Below are 26,784 nucleotides of genomic sequence, written 5' to 3'. Positions count from 1 at the left end.
TTTGGGGGGGAGGGGATTAAAAAAACAAATTACCCCACCCTTAAAATAATTCCCCCCCCCCCAAAAAAATAAAAAGCTTTGACACCCCTGCCCATAAGAATGAATCTAGATAAGGGATTGGAAAACAGCAAAACATTTACTTTAAAAGTCAACAAAACCTCACTGTGTAAAAAATATAAAATGAGAGTTATGTACATTTTGCTTGTAAGAACTATTTTAGTGAAAAGATCATACCTAAATGATAAAACTTTAAAGAAAAATCATAATCGGGCTAAATTTAAATAGTCAGCTTCGGTTTCTCTACTGCAGTTCACGGTAAAATATTGCTGGTAACGTATATTGCTAAAGATTTATGAATTTTAAAGGCTGCTAGCTGCCAAACAGCTGAATGTAAAGATCATATCAGCACACCATTTTAAGTGGCACAAGAAGGCCTACAAATCTGGAATAGCCAAAATCCAGTGATGCAGATGGAAAGCTTCACTGAAGAAAAACCGCGTAAAATAGGTCTTTTTTGCGCATTTCTCTGCACTGCGAGATAATTATGCATTATTGATTTATGGCTATTCCAGATTATTTGTAGGCCTTCTTATGCCGCTTAAAACACTGTGCGGGCATGATCTGTAAGTTCAGTCGTTTGGCAACTAGCAGCCTTTAAAATTCATAAATTTTTAGCAATATTCGTTACCAGCAATATTTTATCGTAAACTGCAGTAGATCCAAAATGTTATAGCCTTAAAATCTTTCCATTACTAACAAAAAATTGTTATGTTAAACCCAAGTAAGAGAAATCCTCGATTCAATGGCAATGCTAATCTTTTAGTGCTTTGTGTAAAAATGAACAATTTTCAAAATTAGGTTACATTACACTCGGTAACAGGCGAGGTTTTGACAACCCCTTCCTGCACGCCCCTGTCTGAGATAGTCTTGGAAAACTGGAATAGCGAACGGACGAAAACTTGTGACTTGTAGAGTAGTTTTGAATGTAATAAAACTTACTGTAGCGTTGTTTTTTATTAACTCTTCAGCAAGCCTCCTAAGGTTTCTTTCGTGAATACTTCTGCTTTCAGCTTTGCACATACGACGGAATTTATCAGCTAAAAAATATAATTTTATTTTAGTAAAGTAAGTACTATATTATACAGTTTGTATGTTCGTAGGTAAGTCCATCATTTATGCTAATTAATACCAAAAAATAGTTATTTATCGCATCGTATTTTAAACAGCGAGGCTTTCCTTGGATATAAAAACTGATTTCAATCTTATAACCCTAGAGGGAGTAAGAAGGTCAACCAAACACTTAAATATAAATTACTATAACTATTCCACTATTGGCTAGATTTATTTAATGTTTTTCTTCGAAATAGTCGAAATTATATTCTTTAGGACATTTACAATATCAACATAAAATTTAAAACTTTACCTAGTCCAGTTAGGGAGTTGAATCCATTTTTATAGAAGCAGAAATATAATCTATGATAACGGTTTTGACCCTTTAAAAAACGTAATCTACCATTCCTCTTTCTCCTCTCTTGGTGATGATATCATCAACGCCAATACGATTTTTGAAATGTACCATTCCACTTTCAAGAGAGGCGAAACTGGAATGGTGGTTTACACTTTTAACATCGACATAATTGAAATCATACATAATATTTTTAAATTATGTTAATCGTAGGAATGTATAAAATACTATTTATAACTAAAATTTTTTATGTAGAATAAAAATAATAACTAGAATATACCATTACTATTATGTCGATTTAAATAAGGAAATCAATGTATATGAATACGTTGATATGTAAACATAAATGTACCATTCCAGTTTCGCCTCTATTGAAAGTGGAATGGTAAATTTCAAAAATTATATCGGCATTGATGATATCATCATCAAGATAGGGAAAAGTGGAATGGTAGATTATGTTTTTTAGAGGGTCAAAACCGTAATCATAGATTATATTTCTGCTTCTATAAAAAAAAGATTCAACTCCCTAACTGTAGTCTGTAAAATAGTAATTGAATTTAAGCAGTCAACGAGAGTTATTACAAAATTATTTAACCACTATGAGTTTAAAACGGTCAACATTTGGAAAACTTAAGCTCATATATAGACATGACATGGATCTTGAAACAATGAAGCAAGCCCTTTTGTAAATGTTAAAAATTGGAATCCTTATACTAAAGTAACAGAAACCCCCCCCCCCCCTCCAAAAAAATTCTATAAAGCAAAAGTTACCGCAAATATAGTATAGAATAAAAAGAATACTAGACAAATGTCTTGCATTTTTTTACTAAATACATATTTTGTATCTTTTGCTTAAATTATTATATCTATCTATCTCACCTCTTGTAGCGATCTTTTTCTTGATTAGTTTATGTCCTTGTGTATCTCTGATAGCTTCATCCGGACTCAGGAGGTCAGACTTGGTCAAGTCCCCTGATCCTTCATCATCATAGAAATCATACAGATCCTGTAAATGTGACATTTTTAAAATGTTTAAGGCAGTGCGTCTGACATTACAAGTTAAAAGGTTTCGTGATTTTCATATTTGATAAAATTCTTAATATCTCTCCCTTACCAAGGGCGTCCAAGCTTTTTTACACACCCCCCCACAAAAAAAAAAGTTTTTACCCCGGAAGTAAAATTTGCTTGGGGGGAGGGGTAATTACCAGCCTTAAAATCTGTTGGGGAGGGTAATTACCCCCCCAAAAAAATTTAACCCCAAGGTAAAATAATGAAGTAATTTTAAATATTTAGTAGAATCTCATTCCTATACATGAAAACACAGTAATAAACTTACAAGTCTTGCTAACTGATGAACCAATATGATTCTCCTTTAAAGTGTAGCTTCAAATAGGTCCTGGTAAGGTTTTTAACTAGTTTTGGGGAGTGTACCACCACCCTGGCAGCCTGCCAAGATAAATTTCCCCTAGAAAAAAAGATTATGTTTACAATGTTTGATTGAGTTGATTTATCTATTTATGGAAGCTAGACAAATAATTTTGATTTAAACATTTTTTTCCCTAATAATTGGGAAAATGTTACTTCTTTGAATAGACATTGTTTAGACACACCCAGTGCATTGTTAAATAAAAGGTTATTTAAAATTATAACATGTATTTTTATCTTGGTTCAGAACTGTTTAAAGCAGTGGATATAGTCTTTTGATTTTGGGTGGCGGTAAAAAATCCTGATAGTTGATGTAAAAAAAGCGTGCGAAGCACGCCGAGATTTTTTTTAGGGAATATATATTTTGGGGGGGTATTTATCCCCCCAAAATTGGTTTGGAGTATTTATTACCCCCTCCTAAATGGTTGGGGTAATGTTTATATGGTGTGGGGGGGGGGGGGTAAAGTGGGGATTGGGATGTTTTTGTCCCTTACCTTGTCATTGTCAATGAGGTCGGACGATTCTGTAGTAGTCGTGGTTTTTTCCAAATTTATTTTGCTGAGAATAATTGCGGCATCTTCTTCATCAACAACAAAATCATAGTCTAAGAACTCCTTAAAGATAACATTAAATATAACAATTTAAAAGCTTTTATTTCGATACAAATAAACTTAAAACAAGTTTTTTTCTGGTTAAGCACCATTAGAGCATTTGGGTATATTTAGTTTTTTTGGCTTAAAGGTAAACCTTTTTTTGAATAATGCCATGTGTACATAAAAGAACTTAATGCAAAATGTTGTTAATTAGAACATTTGAAAATGTGTATTACTATTATAATCACGCATATAAATAAATGGTTGCTTTAATACACACCTTAATTGACCCCCTTCCCCTCAACATAAAAAAGTGTTTTTTTACTTTTTTACCTAAAATTTAAACCTCCTACCACAAAATTATACCTAAAATTGACTACATTGCATTATTGCTGAAACTTTTGTACTCCCATTTAATCTAAAAAATTTGTTGTTTATGCGGAGATAAAATATAATTTACCGTGCCCTCCCCAGCCGTATCAATATGTCCGTTCAGCAGACCAAGGTATGTGTCTATCTTACACAACAAAATCTATAAAAAGAATAATTATTAATAATATTAATGGTTTAGACTTTAAAAGCTACTTTGTAATCTGAAATGGCCGTCCGAATAAAAAAACTGAGTGGGGCAAACATATTTGCGAATATTTAAAATCATTCATGGCGGTTATAATGCTTTTAAGCGAACTTTCTTGAGCAACTTTTTTTTGTGTGTAGATAGATGAAAAGACATGTAGCTTTTATTATTAGCAAGAGCATCAATTTTTATCTAAGGAAATGTAGCTTTATCATTCTGTGTATGTTTTGGGTCCGATTTTCATTATTTTTGTTGGTATTAATATCAAAATCAAGTGTATGTCATTCAATGGGATAGTAACTATAGCTTGTGAAATGAGGACGTAGATTTTATGTTAAATTTTGATAATTTTGTTTTGCTACTTGTAGATGTTGTTATCCTTGATTATTAAAATATTTTTTTATTTACCTTAGGGTGGGCCAAATCCTCCCATTTAAACCCTTCCTCAACCATAGCATCCATTTCAGACTTTCTTATCCTAGATTAATACAAATGTCCTTTTTAAAAGCGAAGCTTTTATATAATTAAGGTCGGTCCGTACGTCCGTCTATCTGGAACGGATAGCTTTTTTCGTTAATTAAGGTATGTTAGCTTTGTCCTATCGATTTCAAACTTTACATGCTGATTCCTATAACAAATAGATACGACTTAACTCCATAACTTTTACCAGAAAGTTCGTACGTACGTCCACTTAAAGCTGATTTTTTACTTTTTTAAAAACAAATTTTGTATGTTAAAGTTATCCTATGCTTCTGATTTTTGGAATACTGATTTTTAGGACAACAAAGTACAATGTTTTAAGCGAAGCATCTCTATAATCAAGTCCTAAAAATGCAAGTATGTCCTTGATAAACAGTATATTGTATTAAAGCAGTTTTTCCACAAATTTACTTAAAATTTTGTTTTGACTTTTATACATTTCTATTCTGATTATTCAGTTCTGACACTATACAAGTGTTAATATTCTTTTGTTCTACCGTTTCAGAGCTTCGCTTTTATGGATGTTGTCATCCTTCTTAAAAGTGGGTAGAATGTCTATTTGTTTCGTTATCTAAGTCATAGAAACATATTTTTAAGGGAGGTCATTTTTTGGTGAGGTGGGGAAGGACTCACTTAACCCCCATTTTTAATTTTAGTTGAATAAGAAAAAAAAGATACTTCCCAGTAGCTATGAGAAGCTACATTATAAAGGAGAACCAAATAGGCTAAGCAGTTATCGAGATTCTTCCGTAAATATAGACATGTTACTTTTATATAAAGCTTTATGTAGGTACATATCAATAAAAAATATAAACAAATATATACTTTATAAGGGTTTCATCAAAGTGTATATTACAAGAATTGATATTATATAGATAGATACATATTCACTTCAAGTTATCCAGGATTAAATATGACAGAAAGATAGACAGGTATATAAGAAAGGTTGATGATTACCTGCCGTAAATTCTATTCTGTACTATTTCTCCTAGCCTGTTATTGCTAGCAGGTGGAAGAATAGACCACGCACTCTCACAGCTAACATCTTCCTGTAGCATATCACAAACACCATTTTCACCCTACAAAAAAAATTAAATTCCTTAAAACTATATCTATCTTTCTATATACAGGGTGTTCACTGAGCATATCCTAATATACCAGCTCTAACATAATTGTAACTATATCTATCTATCTATACACAGGGTGTCCACTAAATATGTTTACATGAGCATATCCTAATATATCAGCTCTAACATAATTGTAACTCTATCTATCTATCTATACACAGGGTGTCCACTAAATATGTTTACCTGAGCATATCCTAATATACCAGCTCTAACATAATTGTAACTATATCTATCTATCTATACACAGGGTGTCCACTAAATATGTTTACCTGAGCATATTCTAATATACCAGCTCTAACATAATTGTAACTATATCTATCTATCTATATACAGGGTGTCCACTAAATATGTTTACCTGAGCATATCCTAATATACCAGCTCTAACATAATTGTAGCTGCCCCTGTCTCTGTCCAAAAGTCCAGTAACGTCCATTGCAAGATCCAACAAACTAAAAAAAGGAATCAAATTACAATTTTGGAAGTTCTCTAAAAATTGTGGGTTTATTGGTCCAACTGTTTTCAAGATATTACCTTACTTGAGTACACTAAAGAACTTAAGTATGTAAGAGAACAACATAATAGCAACAGTTTTACAGTGATTTTATTCTATTAAAATCTTGTAAAGTGATGATTTTTACATTTTAAATTAAAGGGGATAATTGATAATTATTATCTTCAATTGTCATTTCCCTTTATCCTCAATATTTTGAACTCATTTCGCTACTGCATTTTAACCAACTTGTTGTTTTTTCAAATACAAAACAAGAAGAGTTCTGACAAAATATAGCAAATTAAAGATATTATTGTAAGTTGTAAAACTTTTTAAAACTCAAAAAAAATAAAAATCTTGAACACACTGTTGTTCTATTTAACTTACGTTGGTGAAGTAACGGGCGTACGTACATAGCCTGCATGTAAAAAGCTACGTTATTAAAATGTGCATAAAAAGGTAAAAAAAATGGTGTTTGCTGATTTACATATCAATTTTGACGGATTTTATTTTGCCACGGCGCCTCCCATTTCTTGGAATTGTGGTTCAGGTAGATAATTATGCCCCGCACTCACGTTGGACACGCAATCCGTTCACACGTTCCTCATGTCTTTTTGTTTTTGGTAGCGCAGCTACACTATATACATACATGGTATGTCCGTTCGTCTAATAATTCGTGCCAGGGTCATAATGTCATTAAATGAACGTTATAAATACAATCTCTACACAGTCTAGCTTTTTTCAATACATGCCAATACACAGGCCGAAGAAAGCAGTTATTTATCGCATCATATTAAAGATAGATTTCTGCTGATATTAAAATAAAAGTTATCAGATAAAACTCAGTTTTGTTAGGCCCGAAGGGCCGAAAGACAGGACTAAGAAAACTGGTTTTCATTTTATGTTTTTTATGTTAGTATCATCATAATTTTTTAGTATAACTGGTTATAATCCAGCAGAAAATGATCGATATCGGTTTCGAGGCCATACTGGAAAATCTATTATCTATTTAATGTTTAGTACCGACTAATTGTTGTTTAAACTTTTAATTAGAGATTATCATATCAAATTTAAATTGTTTATTCTCGTTATTTCTGCGCTTATTATGTATAAAACTTGTTCTGGTTAAATTATGAAATACTTATTTTAAGAAAGATTTGCATTTTCTTAATCTTGGAGGACAATGTATTTAGTTGACATGATAAAAAGTATTTCAAGTGTCAACAAGGACAGTTATGTCCACAATTAACAATTGGAACAAAATCTGAACACAGTAATAGTGTCCGACTGATTATTACGTAACAAAAAAAATTAGCCAATGAGAGGCCACTATAAATTTTACCAGTAATCAATAACGGCCTCTCATTGGCTAATTTTTTTTTGTTAAGTCATAATCAGTAAGACACTATTACTGTGTTCCAAAATCTTGATGAAAAAGTAAAGTTTTGAGGGTATTTTCATTAAATCCACAAAAATAATGTATAACATATCTTTAAAAAGCCTATTTTTGCTTATCTAAAACTTTGAATATGTAACTTAAAAACGTTCTAGAGTAACTTTGCCAATATAAATATTTATTTATTTGATTCTAAATAATCAAAAAATTATATTTACAATATATTTATCTAATAATCTACTAATTTTTTTTTTACATTATATAATTTTTCAATTAGATCAAATAAAAATTTCTTTATTTGAAGACGAACATAAAGATAATTGAAATATTTTTGCAATCTAAAATTGTCAAATTGCTTTTGAAGATTATCTGTATTGCTTTTAAGCAGAGGCGTGCAAAAGGAGGGTTTACATCAGCCTTGCAAAGTTAAAGGGGGTGGATAGACCCCCTTACAGCCCTCTACATGAGTCTACATCCCCCTTAAACTTCATTGCACATCTCCCTAAATTAGCCAAGTGAGGTGTCAAGGTAAAAAATGTTATTTTAAGGGGGGTGTAAAACAAATCTGCCAGTCAAAGGACACCTTTTTGACCTAAAAAAATATTGTATCCACCCACCTAGCGTTAAAATATCACCCCTCTCGATCGATTTTGAATGAGGATGGTGGCAAAACCCTAAGGATGCCACTGCTTTTAAGAATAAGTTATACAATTAACTTTATGGTGTAATTGAAATAATGGTTTAGGCATGATAGACTTGTCCTACAGGTTTCAAGCCATTTTATTTATATGAAGATTCCTGCAACAAAAAGTTATATTCTAGTGTTTAGTACGTCAATTGTGAATATGTTTTGTTTTTAGCCATTTTGGATATAATTTATTGGATTTATTTATTTGTTATAAATACTAGTCAGGTTAACAGCTTTATTATTAATTTGTATAAAATACATATTAAAATACAAAAATATAATGCCTTCAATTTTCAGCAGTTCCTGTTTTTATTTTTCAGTAATAACTCTAAATACTCGGTAAAAAAATTGCATTTGCTTATTATTTGACCTAGAAATCAATTTTCTAGTTCCGGTAGATTAAAGCAAATTTTTTCCGCAAAAAATGCGCAAATGCCCAAAAGTTGTACTGACAAATAATCATACACAATACAAAAAAATGCAGCTGAGAGAAATTGCTTCTAAAACAGCAAAAAAAAATCTATAACAGTATATATTTTTAAAGCTCTTTTTATTTTTACCTTTGAATTAAAGCAACCTTGTAACTAAATACTAAATGTCAAAATTATTTTTTACTGTACCTCATACTAGCGGATATGCCCCTAGAGGCGCCTACAACCAATAACTGAATTTAAAAAAAAATCGTTATTTTAGCTGATTTTTTGTGACCCTTTTGTCAGCTATTTAAAAGGATTTTTTTGGGGGGGAGAGGTTTTCCAGGAACGATTTCTTTTGGGTACAGCACAAACATACAGACAAAGAGACATTCTGTAACTTTTATATATAGGATTTCAAAAATGTTTTTGACTGTTTTTGGTGAATACTGGTCAGATACCTATGGCTCCATATAATGGCTCACCATGTCCAGTTAGATACATCAATAGATTGACAATTTTTAGGATAGTAATAATAGGATAATGGGTCATTGAGGAGTTGAATGATCCTTATGTAAACATATTAGGATGAGTGTCTGTCCGCCTATCTGTGTGTCTTTAGCTAAAGATCTCACGGAACTAGTATGGTTCTCCTATACAGTAAAGCTTCTTTTATGTCCTGAAAAAATATATAACTACATGAGGAGAGAGTACCTTTACCCTTCCAAGATAATTCGCTCCTAGAATCTCCCCCAAACCAATTTTTTTAAATAAAAGAAGCAGCTTATAGTGTCTCCTAAATAAAGGGACAAATATTACAACTTTTGGCCGAACTATCCCAATTGACGTCATAGTTCGGCCAAACATATTAAGCTGCTTTCAGAATTTTTACCAAAAAAATCTATATGTAAAAGGAAGATACACAATAGCAGTTCCCGATACAAAATTATCCATTCATGTACCATACCAATGGTTGTTGAAATGCAAGCCAAAATTACGGGGTCCAGGATGCATACCATTATGAGGGACAAAATTTCACAGTACACAGTGCAGGTACCTACTCCAAATTAGACCATATTGGATATTAGTAAGATATCTCGGATCTACTGCAGTTCAAGGTAAAATATTGCTGGTAACGAATATTGCCAAAAATCTATGAATTTCAAAGGCTGCTAAATGCCAAACGGCTGAACGTACAGATCATTTCCGCACACTGTTTTAAGCGGCATAAGAAGGCCTACAAATAATCTGGAATAGCCATAAATCAATACTGCATAATTATCTCGCAGTGCAGAGAAATGCACGAAAAAGGATTATTTTACGCGTTTTTTCTTCAGTGAAGCTTTCCCTGTGCATCATTGGATCTTGGCTATTCCAGATTATTTGTAGACCTTTTTATACCGCTTAAAATGGTGTGCGGGTATGATCTGTACGTTCAGTCGTTTGACAGCTAGCAGCCTTTAAAATTCATAGATTTTTAGCAATATTCGTTACCAGCAATATTTTACCGTGAACTGCAGTAGATCCGATATCTCTCTATATATTGACAAATAATGAATAATAAAAAAGTTTTCTATCTAAGTTTAACACAAGGCAGATGATTCCTACCCAATTGGAAAACCCTCATGATATTTAAAAGAAATCTACCAAAAACAGTGAAACCAAAATATATCTATGTAACTTTGTAATATAAAACATACCAGATATTCAAAAAGATATCTATCCAAATTTTGCCCCAGCAAAAAGGATATCTATCCAAATATTGACATTATATGATCTATAAAAGATTTATAATGTTAAACCGCATAAGATATTTAAAATTAGCCAACAATTGTTATAATTGATAATGTAACCAATTAAAAAAATAAGAAATATTCAAATTTGAAACCATCCTAATTATTAAGAAAATATTGAGCCAGCCTACAAACTTTCAGTTTCAGTGGAAGTCATTGGGAATGCGTTACTCACTTTGCAGTGTTTTTTAATGAAGACCAAATCTGCCCCAAATTTTAAAAAGTTATTCCTGCCCAATTGGTCTTTAATAATTTTTTAGCATTGGTCATTCTTACACGAAGCACTAGACAGATTAGCATTAACATTATTGGAGGTTTTTTATTAATGTTTTTGAAAAAAATGAAAGACATGAAAAAGACATTGATGGTATTAAAAACATTCAAAGATTTTCCCTTCTTTGGAATTTTAAAAATAGTTGAAACCTTGAGAAAAAAAACATTGAAACCTAATCTTCATGGAAATCGTTAAACCATTCCCCAAAAATATTCTTTATTTGTGTAGTGTAACACCTGAAAATTACTTCTAAAAATGCTGTTCTTAGAATCTTAATTAACACTCACCAAATACAAAATATTTGGGGGGTGCTCTCATCCCCATCTGAAAGTTGAAACAAAAGAAAATAAACAATTTTTGCAAAGTTGCAATTCCAATTCCCACCACCTCCACCGTATTATCATAGAATAGGTTCATATAAAACAACAAAAAGGATAACCTCAAGTAGATATAACGAATGCCAACTTTCACCAAAAATTTCAGCTTTATATCCTAAATAGGAGCCGAGAAATTAGTCTTATCTTACAGACATACAGACAGACGGACGGATGGATAAAGAGAATTGCAGAGCAGCTTCGAGGCAATCAATGACAACTTCTTTGGTTTGTTTATTTTCCTTATAAATGTAGGTACATTTGGGCTATTTAGTGCCCCACAAGGCATCATAGTTAGATTATCTACTAGATCTATATACAGTGTTAAACAACATTGTAATAAATTAAACAATATATTATTTTTTAGCTAAGGCGCAGAAACATCCTTCCTGCCCATTACCATTTTTCTTTGGCTTATTCTCCTTAACACCAGAATAAGTGTTCTGTTAATTTTACCAATAACACAAGAAAAGGATATTGTTAATACTACTAAAGATAATGTATGTACACTATTTAATCATTTTATCCTTAAAATGTATACCTTAACGTTTTAGGTATGTGAACATACCCTTAAAAATAGGTTAAAACAATCTTTCTCTTAATATAAAATAATTAAACACTTTTTCTAGTTCTTGCAAAGTACAGGGGTTCAGGGGGGTAACAAAATCTAGTTAATGAGTAAGCCCATGGGGCTCTGTGGTATTTTATCTAGCCAAACATAAAATAAGGATTACAACATAAGAAATTTTAAAAGTTAAATATTGCGCTGATCTTCAAAAACACTTTAAAAATGTTGAAGAATTATTGCAGAAATCAGTTCAATTAGAAATCAGTGCATACTAAGTTTTTACATATTGGCATATGTATGTTTCTACAGTACAGTATATCTGTTTATTCTACAAGATTTCAATAAATGCTTAACTAATTTGGTCTCTTTTACAGTAAAGATTCTTATAGGCAAGATCCTTTGAAGAAGGTGTAACCAACAAGCGATATAATTCTAAAGTAATATTTGGGGGGCAAATGGAGAATTGGAATTTCTAAGTTCTTAGTTTGAAAATGTAAAAAAAAAATTCTCCAAGGGCATTTTTATATGGAAGGATCTTAATAACTCTTTAAATTAACAACATCACATTGTTATAATTAGAATTAAGTTTGAAAAGAAAATTTAATTGGTTCTTTATTTATGAGATCTTAGCATACAGACATATAGATAAATAGAAACCAATCCATGTGATTTTATACTGTAATCGATATATTATTATTTCTTAGAAATTGTACCAGTTTTTCATGTACTTTAATAAAGTGAAATTTACAGCTGGCTAAAATAACGATTTCCCCATCAATCCCCTTTACCCTCTCCCATCCTATACTCCTGGATAACAGAACTGACTAGTAAATAAGTTCCACGTTAGCAATCTAAATTGACAATAAATTTTCCCCGGTAAATATGTCCACGTATATTCTAAATACATTTTTACTGTAAACCCTAAAACATAAATTTACAGATACTAAAACGATCATAAATAATCTTTTGCATTTTTTAATTGTTTTCAATTATTGGTAAATACTAGTATTTAAAAGGTAATAAAATTAACTAATATATTTAGAGTAGTTATTATACTCAATAATGTTTAATAGAGGCGTAATAGATACTCTATAGGTCATATGTACAAAACTAAAAGAATCTTTTCTTTTTTAAATTATTAAAATGTTTTTTTAAGTCCTCAGAAGTATAGTTGACATGCTTTAACTTTGATTTGGTTTTTGGCCGGTTTCTCGTGTTTGACTAGTACAGTATTTATATGGTTACTCGTGGCTTCGCTTCTATACTATTAGACCTCACATTAATTTGTTACAAAAAGCAATCTTAAAGACCACACTTTTTTACTTTTTTGTGGGGGGTGGGGGAATGACCTTTCCCCCTAATAATTTCCAACCTGTCTTCCACCCCCCACTGAAAAAAATTGTGGTCTTTAAGAATGTTATTTGTGATAAATTAATATGAGTTCCACCAGGATAGGGGCGAAGTCACTAGTAACAATATAAACAATAATACTTAATTTTCCAAAGGCATAAAAAAGAAGAACTATTTCATGATGTATATTTATTTTGAACATGTAATAAGAACTTATCTGTTTTGAATTAAATCAATAAAATATGGTTTTACAAAAGATATCTCAGAAAGGAGAAAAAGTTTTGATATTCAACGCCCAAAAATGATTTTTCATATTTTTAATTTCTTTTTGAAATTGGAATTTCCAAATTTAAATACTTTCTCATATTTGATTAAAATACTTGATAAATAATAAATACTGTTAAAAACAACGTAGATTCAGATATTCAGACTTTTGCAGACAACCTTATGATTGCACTACCTTTGTCTGATAGGCATAACTTTGCATGGTGATGAGTTGGGTTTGTTTTAGGCCAAGACTTAAGTATTACTATAATATCGCTTGTATTACATAACAACAGTAAGACAAAGTAATTAAATTAGATATTAAGTATTATGGCATTTATAAGCTGAACACAGTAATAGTGTCTGACTGATTATGACGTAACAAAAAAAAATAGCCAATGAGAGGCCACTATAAATTTTACCATTTGTCAATAGCGGCCTCTCATTGGCTAATTTTTTTTTGTTACGTCATAATCAGTCAGACACTATTACTGTGTTCTTACAAGCTCTTTAAAAACAAATTCAGTCTAAACCTATTCAACAAAAGCTCGAAAATTCTGTTATCTGAGTCAATATATGAAAATTGTATGTTGCGTTGGATTTGAATGTAATCTAATGAAGTGATGCTCCCAGCTGACTAAAATAGCTATACCCAACATCCACCCCAACATTTCTCCCCCCCCCCCCCCCCCCAGTTCACCTCCTACTGAATAAAGAGTAACTGACAAAAAAATAAGGCTCATATTAGTCCTTAATTATCGTAAAATGTCCCCCTTTCAATATATCCACATACTATATTTCCATTGTTTTCTGTCACTTTATGAATTTAATTCTCGAAAATTTCTATCATTATTGAATTAAGTGATCTATCAAAAATGTTTGTAAATAATTAGAATATAATTTAACTAAAAAATGCGCCTGTTATTCTATTGGTGTTGGTATAAAGCAGTAACTCTATAGTATTTGTTCTTAAGTAGCGCAACTATAATATGTTAAAGGAAGAAAAATATATATTAGTAATAGAAAATCTTCAGATATGTTCATTAAATGAAATTTTACAATTACTTAAGCATTAAATAGGATTTATATAAACTTTATTTCACAAGCTGATTGACAATAGTCCCAAGTTTAATAGAAGGCTGTGTAATTTAAAATCATCTCTAACATGAATATAACACATAAGTAAGAAATGATATTTTTCATATATCTCCATCCTGGCGGGCACGGGATGCCAGTAAACCTGGCAGGGTCCGACTTTTATGGGTTAAGTAATTAATTTATCATATGAGCAGTATAATTCAAAGTGATATGTTTAGCTGTTGTGTAAAATTATCTAGATTGTATGAACACTAAATGAAAGTGAAAGAAGAAGATATTATAAGAAAAGTCGGCAAACATAGGGGACTCCACCCATAAATGATGAAGAATCACTTTGCACCACAGAGAAAGTATACATGTAGATTTTAAGTTGGTTTACTAAAAGTAACATGATGTATGTTGGTGTATTTTAAACAATGAAATTATAGGTGACTCTGATCATAAATCATGAAGTATCATGAGCGCATAAAAATAAATATTAGGAGCTTTTTATAAGAAGATGAATTTGTGTGTGTCCATCCATTAAATACAGATAAAAATACCAAAAATAGAGAAATTGATCTCATTACTGAAGTGAAAATAATTTTACAGTTAGATTTAATAAACAATAAAAATTATAGGATACATAAGCAACAGATCTGTATTGTAGATGTATATACAGATAACTACCTAACTTTCTTTTTCAATGACCTTATTAATCTGCTACCAAATATTTTTCTGCTACTTGGCTGATTTTCAATTGGTTTCAATGTCCCAATTGAAAGACGGCACAAGGACGTTGCGATGGGGAGATACTGTTACCTAACCCTTTCTCCCTCTAGTGTTTTACTATAATACATAAGCAACAAGTATATTAGATTAATATATTTTTTTAATCTTATGTGAATTTAAAAATTTACAATAATGACCCGTTTTTTTACATTTGAGCTAAGTTTTTAATTTGAGAAATATGTATTTAAATAAAAGAAAATGTTTTTTTTTACATCAATAAATACCTAAATCCTAAAAATAATTAAATTATTAAGATCTTTGCTTGAGAATGCCAACTATTTAGATCAAATTTTTATATATTTTCAAAATAAAAATTATTTACGCAAGAAAATAAAAAAGTAAATATATTTACAAAATACGATGCAAATTTATATGGAAATTTTTTGTGAATGCTACACTTATATTTATTTAGAGAACTTTACAACATAAACACACTATATGTTATTCAAAACAAAGAGTTTTGTTTATAAAAAAACAGAGGAAAGTTTTATTAAAAATAAGGTTTACAAATGGATAAAAAGTTTTTGTTTATGTTTAAGGTTTATAACTCTTTTATGATTAAATCAGACAATCATATCAAATCTATTGCATACTTTATCAATGTTGTTTTTTGGTAAATCATTGACTAAATAAAATTTTAGTATATATGTTTAACCAGACAACTACCTAGGTCCCACTGTCAAAAACCTTTTTCGGCTGCCAGCAAATTGTTTTCTACTCTTTTGAAGCTACTTGGCTGTGTTAATATTTCCAACGCTATTCGTTGATTCGCAAAGACCCAATTGAAAGTCCTTGGAAAGGGGACATACAGTTATTTAACCCATTCCCCCTCTAGTATTTTACTCTAATAACTAAAGAATCTAAAGTTTATCTTATCCAATCTGTTGATATACTTTATCAAAGTTGTAGTTTACCACATCTATGTTTAAAGAAAGGGAAAACAATAAGGCAAAAATGTATTTTATTGTCTGCCAAATATGGGCGGAAGTTCTTATTATTTTGGGTGTTCTTTCTTTATTCCAAAAATTGAATCCACTAATTTTTATCATGATTCATGACCATTCCAAAGTTACAACTTGCAAACAAAACTTGTGCATTCACAGAGTTGTTTTTGTAAGATTTTAGCCAATTTAACAGATCCTAACTGTAGTCTTATTATCCTATCAGTTTATAAACAACATTTGTCATATTTTTTTTAAAAAAAGTAGATTTTGTATGCATACCCGTTCTTTATTATATTGGGCGGCCTTTATTTGTTCTTCATGTAAAAAAATGGTGAAAATTTTATTTGTATTCAAGTACATAAAAGGGTTATATTGTATTATTATTATGCAATTCATGTTCAAAAATAAATAAAAATATTTTCAGAAACGAAGTATTTCATAACCCAGAAATTTCGTGAGAAAACAAGGTCAATAATATTAGCTAAGATGTTTAAGTTACAAGCAAACAAGAGCTAATTATTTAACTAGGATGACAACATCCATAAAAGCGAAGCACTGAAACGGTAGGACAAACGGACATGAACACTTATATAGTGTCAGAACTGAATAATCAGAATATAAATGTATAAGAGTCGAAGCAAAATTGTAAGTAAATTTGTTGAAAAACTGCTTTATACAGGATAATATTTATGGACATACTTACATATTTAGGACTTGATTATAGAGTTGCTTCGCTTATAACATTATACTTTGTTGTCCCAGGAATCAATATTCAAAAAATCAGATCAATCGGATGATTAAATCACATAAAAATTTGTTGTTAAAAAAGTAAAAAAAAATCAACATGTTTAAAATGGACGTACGGGAATTTTTATAATGATTATAGAGTTGCTACGCTTTCTAAATCGTACCTAACTACTAAAGGAATCACCATGCAAAATTTGAAATCGATAGGACAATTCTAACATGCCTAAATTAACGAAAAAAGCTATCCGTTACGGACGGATGTACGGACGGACCGACCTTATTTATAGAAAAGCTTCGCTTTTAAATATAGTTGGGGAAAAAAGAAAGAGAACAACTAAATATTAAAGGGAAAACAAAGAAAAGAAAGAGCATATTATAGTCAAAACAGTTAGATATAAGCTTTTTAGGGTGGTGGGGTGTCCCATCCCAAGAAACTAGCTTGAAACCTTCCAAGGACCACAATGTATGAACCCTTATTAGCACAATATTATTGGTCTAACAGTTACCAAAACATTTTTCTTATGCCAGACGGACGGACGGACAGACTATGTTCTACTTTGTATTAAAGACATGTGTACATTAAGATTCTTTAGAGATACAACTGTTTTGGGCTCTCCATATCCCGTTTAACACACATTTATGCATTTTACCTTTTTGTATTTATATGTATGTTAAATGGATAGAAAAGTAAATGGTTAGAAAAACAACCCTATCATCACCGACAGACAGACACAAAACTATTATAAAGTAGCTTTGCAGTCTATATTTGAAGCTTTACTAGATGTCTAAAATATCAGCCAATTGACGTCATAAAAATGAGGGATTATCCATCTCTTTTTTTTTTCCCCACTTCTCTTCTCATCTCCCTCATTTTATGATGTCACAGGAATTAAAAGTGGTACAGATTGGGCTTCGTCATATTTGTAAATAAAAAAACTTCCAATTTTAACCCAAAGTGGAACAAAAACAGACCACCCTCAAAATGATCATAGGTTAAATTTTGATATATCTAAAGATAATTAGAACCTCTAAAAAATATCAATTTCTGTATAAATATCAATTAGATGGCAGATAAAAAACATCATTATTGAATTAAATTGTAAAAAAGGCCAAGGGCAAAAGCTACACATATATATTTGATAACTGTGTAGCTCTCTATGATTACGATTTGCTCAGTCGTTGATACTAATTTTATATCTGACCTAGTGCATTTTAAGTCATGAAAATTCATGTATAGGAGATAATTGTTGACGAAAAATTCAATAAAAATCATTGTATAAGTCTCTATTTTTCCAGACAATGCCTTTAGCCCTGGGGGACAATAAAACAGGGATTAATTCCATAATTTATCACATTTCCATCCGCGGACAACTGTTTATAATACGATACGCTAGATATATATTTCCCCCTGTTTCCAATGTCTTATTGCCAAGGTTAAATGTTAAAAAGCTTGTGGGTTCAATTATAAAATAAATCAAGGACGACAATATCTCATAAAATCGTGGCATTCTAATAATAACATAATATTATTCAATTAGTTGTAATTTTAACTATAGGAGTAATATTTTTCTAAGCCTATAAGTTATGTTATATAATAATAAAAAAAACATTATATTGAATAACCTGTAATAGCATGAAATAATGTGACACACTATGAAAAAATTTTAAATTAGTCAGAGGGAAAAGGAAAAGATCTTGTATATATATAGTTGCTACGCAAGTAATTATATAAAACACTGTGATAAAATGATATAAGTCAGATAGTAAGGGAAAAGATCATTTATATAGTTGCTACGCGTGTATTTATATGACACACTATGATATGATGATATATAAGTCAGAGAATAAGAGTAAAAGAACTTTTATATAGTTGCTACGCAAGTAATTATATGACACGCTGTGTTAAGATGATATATAAGTTAGAGGGTGCGGGAAAGTAACATTTTTATAGTTGCTACGCGTGTAATTATATGACACACTATGAAATGATGATATATAAGTCAGAGGGTAAGGGAAAAAGATCTTTTATATAGTTGCTACGCAAGTAATTATATGACACGCTGTGATAAGATGATAAATTATGAAATTATTATATAAATAACATATATTATATGATATATGTAAGTTAAAACATATAAATTGGTTGCTACATATTAAATTGTTGACAAGGATGACAACATTAATTTTCATACAGAACTAGAATTATAAATAATTTATTCGTTACAATCTCCTTTAAAGTATTAAGAAACAAAAATTTTCTTCAGTTGTCATTTCTCAAAGATTGTAAGGCATTAGACCATGAAAACATCTATAATACATAAGCTGTCTGTTTAAGAAGCATTCAGTATGAAATATATCATTATCTATCTATTTACATTCAAATTTATTTGTTTAAATTAATTTTAATCACGAAACCTATTGTTAATTTGGTTTATTAATCGATATATTAACACATAGACTAGATAATGCACCAGATTGCACCAGATGCTCACAGCTCGCTATACTTGCGATACCCCCTTCTACTGAATGAACGAACTAACCACCAAAAAAGGTCCATATTAGATGCTAAATTAACGACAAATTTTCCCTGGCCAATATATCCACGTATAATCTGTATCCATTGTTTTACTTTTATATAGGGTTTATGTTTGTGTGTGTCCATTAATACCTAGGATACCACTTTTTGTCTTTGTCTTATTTTTATGGGGGTTTCTATATAGCTAAAGCCTCAACACATAATTTTTTTTTAATTTTCAAAGAATAAAGTTAAATAAAGGGAAATTTAACTTTTCACCTAGGTTAATCCATTTAAAGCTAGTGAAGATGATAAAATTCCATTTTGGCTGACTAAAAAGTTTAAGACAAGATGCTATTATATGTCCAACCTATACTCTGATTTGAAATTTCTTAGAAATTTGTTAGTTTACTGCTCTGCATTGTCCACTATCTTATGAACTTGACACCTTCAATAAAACCACCAAGTTCCAGGATATTATACTTCAAGTAAAAAACTAAGAAACCTGAATTAATTTTTTAAAAATCCATTCTGCTAAGACCAATTGATTACTTTCTATTTTCTAATATTGCTTTCCCTGGAAGTGTCCAGCGAGCACAGAATCCTAACAACTTAATTTTAATTAATCCTTATAATAAAATAACAGGATGTCTGTCTGTGTGTTTGTATGTTAGTACTGAAGGATCTCGTTAACCGATCAGTGGCTTCTCATAGGTCCCGGGAAGGTTTATAAATATTTTGAAGGAGGTTACCACAACCCTCCCAAGAGATATCACAAAAAAATCGAGAAAAAAAATTAATATCCTTGATTTTACGTAGAGACTTAAACGCAACATAGGAAAAAATATTTAAAGTGCCACTAGAGGCCTCTAGGGGGCGTAGCCGCTAGTTTCATATAAAGTAATGGAGTTCTTTTCTCGAGCTAGTTTGGTGATGTAACACTTTTATGGAAACCACCAAAATATAAAATTAATAATAATAAGACAACAGTATTTTCTAAATATACTAAGGCCAATAACTTATTATAAAAGTTCAATTTTTCAACCTTGGTTAAAAAAATCCTCCAAAACGTTAAGCTCAAAAATGCGCCTTTGGGTAAACATGTTAAAAAATCCTTGCCTATAAAATACAAGATTTTTTGTATAGGGAGAAAATCACTCAAAAATCAAACAAATGACGTCATAAAAATGAAGTAGATTAGAGGAGAAGTAGAAGGAAAGAAAACCCTTTCAAAAGGTATGGATAATCCCTCATTTTTATGACGTCACGGGGCTGATTTTTGAGTGACTTTGTCCCCGCTCGATTTTTTTGTACAAGGACAAATGTACTAATAAACTAACAGTAGAACAAGAAAAACATATATTTTAACAGTTATTCCAGTGTGGCTTTGAAACAGATATATATCCGTTGTATTAGAACCGGTTCTCAAACTTACTGAAAAATCATGTATAGCATCAAATTATAGACAATGTTTCGGGAATATTAAAATAAAAATCATAAAATTAATACCAGTTTTGCAAGACCCGAACTGATAAGCCGTATGTTTTAATCTTATAAATTACCAAGTTAAAATCCACGGAAATCTGTCTATAATACGATGTAATACAATCAATATAGTTTTGAAGGCAATAAAAAACTAAGTAGATCCTTCGTTACACACAGACAATCTGACATACACCATGTTACTACTGTATATGGATACAAGCGACTGCGCCAGTGCGCCCCTAGCATCTAAGTACTCTTTATTAAGGGATTGGGAGGGCAGAAAAATAGCTAAATTAATACCCAGACTTATTTATAAAAATAAAATAGCCTAAAACCATCTCAGTGCCTTTAAGAAGCTTCCCTCTAAAGAAGAACCATATCGGTTCAGTGGTGAGCTAGATCCTTCGCTACAAGAAAAAAGCTTATTACTTTATATTATATCCATATGATATTCATCCAATTATCTACATATCCATATCTATCTATATATCAATAATGATTTCGTGTGAAAACTTATTTCAATTTGTAGGTGCAAATTTTACTTCTTTTTTACAAATTGCAAGCCAAGTGCATGCATAGTAGGGATAGTTAATCCTTAGATAGAGAGACAAACATACATCCTGTTATTACTGCGCTATTTGCAGCCTTAAACTTCATTGTTTTTTTATTACATGTTGTTTCTGTGAGACAAAACAAAATATTATAATTACATTTTTAATAGACCTAGGCAGATTATAATTAAGAAATTAACACGAACTTTTTCAAAATATTTTCAGGGAAACACGAATAGGGGGGCGATTAAAAAAATATAGGGTTGTTTATTACCAAATTCATTATAGATACTCAAACTTTGTCTAAATCCTAACTTTATTATACAAGGTATAAGGTATATATAGAGGGTAAAGGATAAATGAATAAGAATAAATGTATAAACTCTGAATTTGGTAGCTTGTTTATCACATTTCCATTACTCATACATTTTTATGTTTATTATGCACGTAGATTGTGTTTTGCTTGCTCCATTACTTTTATACTTTTTATGAAAATCTAAAGTAAGAAAATACACCAAGTAGAACAATGCATTTCTGTCTGTCTGTCCGGAGCTTAAGATCTCGGTAACTGCTGAACAGATTAGGTTTTACTTTAACTTATGAATTTGGAGGATTTATTTTTTTCGTGCTATTGTCCTATCTTTGTTTAATAAAGGAAGTAAAAATGAATAAACCTTGGTGTAATTGTAATCTCAAAAAATGTTCATACAATATAAAAAAAAATGTATAAGACATTAAGCTAAATTGAAACATCATAAAAACACAATTTGTCTAAAGCGGTTGCGCCCCTATCATTAGAAAAGGGCAGAAAATAGCCTAAACTAAACCCAAGACTTATTTAAAAATATTCCATGGATCAATATGAAGCTTTCCAAAAATGAGCACTCAATCCCTTCAGTAGTTAATGAAATTTTAAGCTGCAGACAAAAAAAATTACTACTTTCTATAATAGGATCAGCCTATTATAAATTAAGAATAAATGATACACCCTAACTTAATATCTAAAGTAGTAAGGTTTTTTTTGTCTGTAGCTCAAGATTTACTACTTAACCGATTGAGTTCTCCATTTTCGGGAAGTTTCACATAGATCCTCGGGTGGTTTTAGGCAATATTATTTATAGAATCAAGTCCTTGTAAGGTTTTAGGCTATTTTTATGTGGAAAATAGATATCCTGTTATTTTGATATTGGGACAAGCTTACTGTTATGTATTAACATCAATTGTGATTGTAAATAAGTTAATGCCCCGGGGTAAAAATAATTATTTTCATCAAACGGACCTTTCTTGATATATGCAATTTACATTTATTAGAATGGCCTAAACCCATATATTCTCTAAAACTCCCTACATAAATGGTACTTTTGAAATTAAGTTATCTAATAATGCTATGGTAAAAACAGTATTTCGTAAGAGATATAAAAATCATATAACCTGACCCTAAATCAGTACCCTAAATCTGTTGATACCCTGTACCTAATTTAATCTTTAAAAAAGTAAAACACACACACAAAAAACTACCAACATCTTTTTTCGTTTTTTTTCAAAATAAGGTTGACTAAAAAATGCAGTAGACTGTGCTGGTCTTCCTGATTTAAAGTAGCTACGCTACTAATAACATCAAACAAACATAATAAATTGTATCTTTGCACGCTAGAGTAAATGCTGACTTTATCTATCTACTAGCGGCTAGAGAAGCCTCTAGTGGCACTTTAAATGTTTGGTTTTAAAAAAATAATACGATACCTATCTATGTTGCTTTTAAGTTTCTACGATGCGTAGGAGTCTCTATACGTAAAATTTTTTTTGTGATTTCTCTCGGGAGGGTGGTGGTAACCTCCCCAAAATAGTTATAATCCTTCCCAGGAGCTATGAGAAGCTACTCTGTTAAGGAGAACACGATCAGTTCAGCGGTTAGCGAGATCCTTTGTTACAAACATACAAACAGACAGACATCCTGTCACTTTAGTATAAGGATACATTTATCTTTCCATATTTTATAAGTCTGGCTATCCGTTTAAGAATGTTAGCTATAATAATATCCCCTTTATTTATTCACTTCACAGGGAAGCTTAGTATAAGTCATTAGGTGGTTTTAGGCTGTCCCAGTACTAGGCTATAGACGAAATAACTAGTTTTTTATACTTCAGTGTTTTTATAGAGTACACTTCTGAATAGCAATCTACAAATCTATCTTTCTACCTACAAAAAGATATCAACCAGTAAATTTATTTATCTATTTAATCTAACACGCTTCTGATTACAAATTAATGTCGCAAAAGTGTCCACACAAAAAAATCGAGAGAAAAAGAGCTAACACTTTTAACAGACATATAAGTGTGAAATGTTTTCAAAATACTTCATAATTTTTATATTTTATATTATAAAGAGTGTAGAAACAAACAAAGTATTCTGGACTGACTTTTAAGATACATATCATATTTATAAAGTTTGCCATATTTCTTTTTTTGGCTATTTTAATTAAACATACTGTCGCACATATTTTAGTTTGTGTATGTTTTTTGCTTGTTTAACTTGTTTGCAAATCCAGGGAGTTAGAGAGTAATGGTTTTTGGATTTAAATATATCTTAATTTTCCTCTCTTCTTATAAGTGTAAGGTATCAGAGATGGTCTCCCAGAGTATGACGGATAACCATTACGGTAAAACACTAGAGGGAGAAAGGATTATATAACTGTATCCCCCCATCGCATTTTCCTTGTTCCGACTCTCAATTGGTTCGTTGAAAATCAACCAATAGTGTGGTGTGTATTAACACAGCCAATTAGCTGATAACAATTTGGTAGCAAACGATAAAGGTAGTTGAAAAGGGAAGGGAGGTAGTTATCTGTATATACATCTATACTATAGATCTGATGGATAGACAAAAGGACTAAGTGCATTTTAGAGTAAATAGTCAATTGCAAGTAACACCATCATACAAAATTTCAGCTATCTATATAAGATAGCAGCCAAGTAATTTATAGCTTTTCTTGAAAATATTCTATTTTTACGCTACTGGTATTACCGTCAATTTGCCGGACCAAGTGGATTATCAACTTAATGATAAATATATATTTATATACCTAGAAATCTAAACCAAAAAATCAGCTGTCTATATTAAATAGCAGCTGAGAAGGTCACATTTCAAACGTACATAGAAAACTTATTATTAGCTTCGCTTCTAAAATACCAATATTTTATCCTCCATTATCCTATCCCTATATTCTATATCTAATTAGAGCCTTTATTTAAACAGATATAATTTTTTAAATGTGAGAGGTTATACTATACAAACATTATTACAAAAAATTAGATAAATTGCATTCGTAGTTATTTATAGACAGCTTTCCGCGGATAATAAAATGAAAAATAAGATTAAAACAGTTTTATTATTATTCTTATTTTAATATTCGTGGAAAGTTTAGTATGTATCAGAACCGGTTCTAATACAGCGGATATTAATCGAAGCCATACTGGAAAATATACTTTACTAAAAGTAGATTATTACTTATACTGCTTGGTTTCAGTTTGCAATTATTTGCAGTTGGTCCTATCATCCCAATAATTGCAGACAACCAACTCTTTGCTTGCACAATCTTTGTGTATAAGGCTCAACTGTGCATAAAAAAAACAATTGCATAAAATAAGTCTTAAACTCTTAAAAAGTCAAAATAGGACTGGAGTTAAGATAAAAATAGTTATATTTATGATATTTGTGATAGCATTTACAAAATTATTGCAATACTCAATAAACATGCTGCATAATTGCCTTAATACCATGTAAGAAAATTAACATATTTGACAAATAAAAGCGTCAGACACAAATAAAAAATAATTTCAAATGTCTTACTATCTAACTATCTATCTTCTCATCTATCTATCTACCTATAGACTTACTGTGGATAGTAGTCTGTAGGGGGTTTAATCAGAGGTCCAACCAGGTTGATTGTAACTATCTATCTATCTATCTATAGACTTACTGTGGATAGTAGTCTGTAGGAGGTTTAATCAGAGGTGCAACCAGGTTGATTGTAACTATCTATATATCTATCTATAGACTTACTGTGGATAGTAGTCTGTAGGGGGTTTAATCAGAGGTCCGACCAGGTTGATTGCACTCCTAAGGGGAGCTATATCCTCAATTTGTCTAGAAAACCTAAAATCAAATATTTTCAAATAAAATTCATGAATATAACAGCAAAATAGAAATATCTTAACATAATATCAACATAACATAACATTTAAAATTTTTGTTTATTTTTTCATTTCATTTTGAGGTGAAAATTACCTAAACATTAGACTTTGAACAAGATCTATCATTTTATATAACTGAGAAAGGGCTGATAACAATGTTACGTTCTGAATGACAAACGTACTCAACGAAATAATAAGTAGCTTCGCTACTAGAAACTCAGGACTCCTCCCCCCCCCCCCCAGCTTTGCACGTTAAGGGTTAACACGAAAAGAAAAACAACTATCAAGTATAAACAAATATTAATAATTGTTTGTTTATTATTTTTAACAAATAATAAAAAAACAAATAAATATAAAACAAGAAATTTAGGCTCAAATTTAATATTTTCATGTACTATTTAGCTGTTTTAGCTTATAACCCTATTCCATCTTGGATTAGGGTATGTCATACGAATGAAGAACAATGTTTGTTAAGGATTTTTTACATGCAATTTTAGATTCTATCTTCAAAAGCAGCTAAGAAAATCAAACTTAAAAAATTCCCAGCTCCATCAAAGAAAAAATGAAAGAACAGACGGACAGTAATTACTATTGAGAAAATGTCCATTACTATTTTACAGTGCTATGTGAATTGTAAAAAAATCAATTGACCTAGGAAAATTAGAATTATGCAAAAAGCACTGAAAAACAAGGATAACATTAGTCATGGTTGCATAGAATAATTTGTACTTGCTAATGTTTTATTAGATATTTTAGTATTACTTATTTTAATGTTTGGGGAAAACTAATTCATTCTGATAAAGACTTTTTTTTAGAAAGCCTAAAATGCGTGTGACGTCATAAAAATGAAGGATGAGAGGAGAAGTGGGAAAGGAAACCCCCAAAAAGAGATAACTATTATTTTTTTCTTTAATTAATTAGAAAGAGGATTATTTTTTCTTCCATTTACCTACCTATGTGGCTAGGCCTATTATAGACGTTTATAATAAGGAATGATTCGCGTTAAATTGTTATTAGTTCCGGGGCCTTAAAAGTTATCATACAAAACAGATGTAAGCCATCCATTATAGCAAGTTGTGAGAAAAGTAAAATTTTGGCAGTTTCAACTAAAGTGCCTTGTACCTTTTGAATATTTAATATAAGAGGGGTGCGGGGAATTTGTATATTACTCTAGCCTAGATTAGGTTAGGCTAAATTGGATAC

General features: G+C 30.7%; 1 protein-coding gene across 2 annotated transcripts in view; it reads right to left on the bottom strand.

Moving 5' to 3' along the window:
- The window catches only part of LOC145328092 (uncharacterized), a 56,356-nt gene that overhangs the window by 4,667 nt on the left and 24,905 nt on the right, over positions 1-26,784 (bottom strand). For both annotated transcript variants that reach the window (XM_080171661.1, XM_080171660.1), the window contains exons 6-13: positions 25,451-25,543; positions 6,023-6,116; positions 5,498-5,619; positions 4,469-4,538; positions 3,944-4,015; positions 3,385-3,504; positions 2,345-2,471; positions 1,000-1,097 (exon numbers count right to left, since the gene is read on the bottom strand). In XM_080171661.1, coding sequence (XP_080027787.1) covers positions 1,000-1,097; positions 2,345-2,471; positions 3,385-3,504; positions 3,944-4,015; positions 4,469-4,538; positions 5,498-5,619; positions 6,023-6,116; positions 25,451-25,543 — 796 coding nt within the window. The remainder of the gene's footprint in view (positions 1-999; positions 1,098-2,344; positions 2,472-3,384; positions 3,505-3,943; positions 4,016-4,468; positions 4,539-5,497; positions 5,620-6,022; positions 6,117-25,450; positions 25,544-26,784) is intronic.

This window comes from Acartia tonsa, chromosome 9 (assembly GCF_053477335.1).
Source record: "Acartia tonsa isolate MP-2025a chromosome 9, ASM5347733v1, whole genome shotgun sequence".
In the NCBI taxonomy this organism is placed as follows: domain Eukaryota; kingdom Metazoa; phylum Arthropoda; class Copepoda; order Calanoida; family Acartiidae; genus Acartia; species Acartia tonsa.
The sequence above is the reverse complement of the archived record's forward strand: the minus strand, read 5'-3'. Positions and strand labels throughout refer to the sequence as shown.